This window comes from Morone saxatilis, unplaced genomic scaffold, assembly GCF_004916995.1.
Source record: "Morone saxatilis isolate NCDOM2014 unplaced genomic scaffold, NCSU_SB_2.0 Contig18, whole genome shotgun sequence".
Taxonomy (NCBI): Eukaryota; Metazoa; Chordata; class Actinopteri; family Moronidae; genus Morone; species Morone saxatilis.
This window is the reverse complement of record NW_023339740.1, coordinates 6,083,187-6,087,068: the sequence shown is the minus strand read 5'-3', so window position 1 is coordinate 6,087,068 and position 3,882 is coordinate 6,083,187. Positions and strand designations below refer to the sequence as shown.

Sequence of the window (3,882 nt, the reverse complement as noted above, 5' to 3'; positions counted from 1 at the left end):
CTTTATCCCCTGTGTTATTTGCTCTCTCTCTCTCTCTCTCTCTCTCTCTCTCTCTCTCTTTCTCTATGCTGCTGTCTTCCTATCCCTCCCTCTCCCACCCATCCTTTTGGGCGTTGCCTGGCCGACTATAAATTCTTGAATAAACTTTCAGTGAGCCCATGCCCTCTTCACCGATCATCTCAAACTAAAGTTTTGCCTCCCTTGTGTCCTGGTAAGTTCATTACAATTATTTTAACACTCTTTAACACTCACAACTCTGTTTCCGCTTCTGTCACGCACTGTTTTTTTTTAAGTTGCGCGAGTTTAGATTGGAGACGGATCTTTTATTATGAAGACTGAAGATTATTCGCCTCAGCTGCTGTATGTAGTTAGAGGCATGTGGGCTAGATGCATAAGCTGCCTTTTTTCTTTTTTCAGAGTTAAGGTTTTGTCTGTATTCAACATGTTTTCTTGACAGCAAGCGCTTTCTCTTCCTTGGGTGGGCTTGGATGTTGTTTGCGCATTACGCAGCAGGAATGTCCACCACCGACAAGTAGCGGCTCGTCCTCCGTTATGTTTCCCTTACATTCTTGTTTGTCTTTAGTGTCTGAAAATCAGTTTTTTTTTAAAGTCATCATAATACCGAATATGGTAAATAGAAGGGGGAAGCAGAGGGAGCATCGAGATAAGGAGTTTAGTTCATGTGCCAGAAAATAGTGTCTAATAGCCAAAGAATTTGCTTTGAGTGCCAGTAAACCAACACCCACTTCCTCATTTAACAATATGTTAGTTTTGGATGAAGTAGTCTCAGTGGTGGAGGTACTCAGATCTTGACCTTAAGTGATAGTAACAATAGGCTAACACAGTGCAGAAATACTGTGTTACAAGTAGTTATATATTTTTTTTATGAATTATTTCCTTTTATTTATTTATTTATTTATTTTAAGTAAAAATAAAAATATATACTTAAAGTACCAAAAGTAAGAAGCTCTATTTCAGAGCAATACACATATATATATATTATTACATTATAATAACTGATGCTTTAATATATATGACTGTATATTACAGTACATTCATGCCTAAAATATATGTATGTAAAAATATTATTCTGCACAATAAATCAACAGCTGTGTGATAAGTGAAGACTTCTATGTCCTTCTTTCAGCACCTGATTCTGCAACCATGACTGAGTTGGAGAAATGCATGGAGTCCATGATTAAAATTTTCCATCACTATGCCGTTGAAGACGGTGATGGGAAGACCTTAAGCAAGAAGGAGCTGAAAAAACTAGTTGAGACTGAGTTACCCACCTTCCTGAAAGTAAGAATTGTCTGTCTTCTATTAAATATAATCTCTATCCTGAGTGTATATGATATACCATCAAAAAATAAATGAATGAATGATTAAATAAATACATTTCCGAAAAAAATACACATATATAGAATAATACGTGTGTGTGTGTGTGTGTGTGTGTGTGTAACTTATTGCTTTTATTTTGTACCCTGAACATGACTCTCTCTAATGCTCTTTTAGGCTCAGAAGAACCCCAAAATTGTGGACTGCATTTTGAAAGATTTGGACCAAAACAAAGATGATAAGTTGGACTTTGAAGAGTTTATTCCCCTTGTTGCTGGTCTCTCAATGGCCTGTGAGAAGTGTTACTGCCTCTATCAAAAGAAGGGCAAGAAGTGAAAATGAACGAATGGAAGTAATGATGTTGATTTTTTTGAGAATTCTGTAGCACAGATGTGTGCCATATTGATAAGTAAAAGCCACCACTGACAAGAGTTCACCTTCTGTTTGTCTGTTTACTGTGCAAAATGTATTTTCTTGGGGAAGCTTTCCACTGGTTACATTTGGTTTTTTTATGCTTTGTGCCATCTCTTTCTTGTACAAGTGTTGGGAAGAGTTTTGCCTATGCTAGAAAAATACCTCAGAAAGTGCAGAGAATATTGATCTTCACATCTGAAACACATCATTTTACCCAAAAATACTCCTTGAATTGAGGCAGCAGTTTTTAAACAGTATCTAAATGATTCAATATGGGAATGTGCTGGTATCAGATGAGACCTGAACTTGGGTGGAGCACACATGTCTGCATGTCAAGAGTTCAGGAGTTAGAGATTCAGCTTATGCCAAATAAACATGCTTATAAGTGCATACAAGATTTGGTGTGGTTTAAAAAGTTTATGGTTTTTGGAAATAGTGTTTCTCTCATGGCCCTCTTCCAGCTTATAACAAATTACGCATGTGTTTTCAACTTATACTGCACATTCTTCTGTTATCTCACAAAAGTGGCATTGGCAGTCTGAACATCCCTGAAAGGAAGACACGCACCAAGTAACCAACATGGAATTACACAGATGTTAGCAGGGAAAAAGTAAAAGCAGGATAAAGTGCTGTCAAAATTAGGTGATGGACCAATTATCGACAAATAAGTATTTTTTACATTTTTGGGAGATATTGAAATACAGCAAGTAACCCTTGGTTTTTAATGTCAAATGAATGATTTTTTCAGAGCCCTTTTTAAGCCTCATTCCTAGCATAGTTGGCATTCGCTAGCAGAGACATCTTGCTTTAAAAAGAAGACACACAACCTAATATACATGAAAGAGGGAAAGAAACATGGACCAGTGTGTAGGATGTAGTGGAATCTAGCAGTGTAGTTACAGATTGCAACTCCTTCACTTGAAGAGAAACTAACTAACTAAAAAACACCTAATAATTCCTAATATTATATTCCATTTCTGCCAATAGAGCTTGCTACATGTTACACACTGGACCCTTTGCAGTAAGTAAATAAATATGAGCACACCACAGGTCAGCTGGTGAGGAAATTAAATTGCCAGTGACAACAGAGCATTGCCTTCTTGACAAATAAGAGGCAAACATCAATGGCAATCCCAGTTATAGGCTGCCAATTCACCTTCACTAAAAGAAAACAGTGTCAAATGTTACTCAAGTCAACATTATTTTTAAAATAGTTCTTTAACAAAAGCTTGCACGTAACACTTCAGGTGCCCTTTTTCTTGCATCAATGTATGGTGGAAATGCCTTTATTTATAGGAATCCACAAAATTCAGGTGCTATTCAGAATATGATGGAATATAATGCAGTGAAGCTGAAGGCATTTGATATTTTCAAGTATTTACTCTCCTGTGCATAAACTCTCATTTAATGTTATTTCCCTTGTAAATGACCTCAATACAGCATGGTTCGAGCAAGTTTATTATGATCAACTTTCATTATATTATATCCCTGCTGAGTCAACACACATGTACTGCATGATTTACTCCCCTGTCCTCTTTTGTGTCTTTTGTTTGGGGTAGGAACTTATTGTCATTAAAAACTTTAATAGTTCATATGTGATACAGCAAGATTTCTGCTCATATTCATAACCTTCTGCACAAATACGTCCCACATATCTGTGTTTGGAATGAGTTTTAGAAATCATGTACATTTCAACTTTGTTATTGAAGTTGACTAAAACCAAGAGCACAACACGTTTGTCGTAACTGATTAAAACTTTGATCAAATCTACTAGAGAACAAGATTGTGTTAAAGGCTCTTAATATTTAAAGAAAACAAAAAGCATTTAATATACTAGCAAACTAGCAAATAACACTTTTAAAAGAAAACTCGAAAAATATAACCTAGTAGCTCATTAGCTGCCATGACAACTTCCTCGGGGGTGACACTTTTTGAGAAGAAATTTCCAAATATCTGACCTCCTCCTCCTCCTTTTTCCTTCTGGCTCCCTAATGGTTATCAACCGTGCAAAGCTGCTGCTTCTTCTTTCCATTCTATGGCAGATTGCAGAATGCTTTGGAGGTTGCAAGCTGCCACCACCTACCTTACAGGAGGCATTGTCCAGTCTGTGAGTTGCATTCCAGCCATACA

At 36.7% G+C, this 3,882-nt stretch overlaps 1 protein-coding gene across 1 annotated transcript; it reads left to right on the top strand.

Moving 5' to 3' along the window:
- Positions 1–54: 54 nt before the first annotated feature.
- LOC118327971 (protein S100-A1-like) lies at positions 55–1,771 on the top strand. Its single transcript, XM_035661533.1, has 3 exons — positions 55–211; positions 1,148–1,302; positions 1,516–1,771. Exons 2-3 carry the CDS (start codon positions 1,165–1,167, stop codon positions 1,672–1,674), a joined length of 297 nt encoding a protein of 98 aa, XP_035517426.1. The 5' UTR covers positions 55–211; positions 1,148–1,164; the 3' UTR covers positions 1,675–1,771.
- The last annotated feature ends 2,111 nt before the right edge of the window (positions 1,772–3,882 follow it).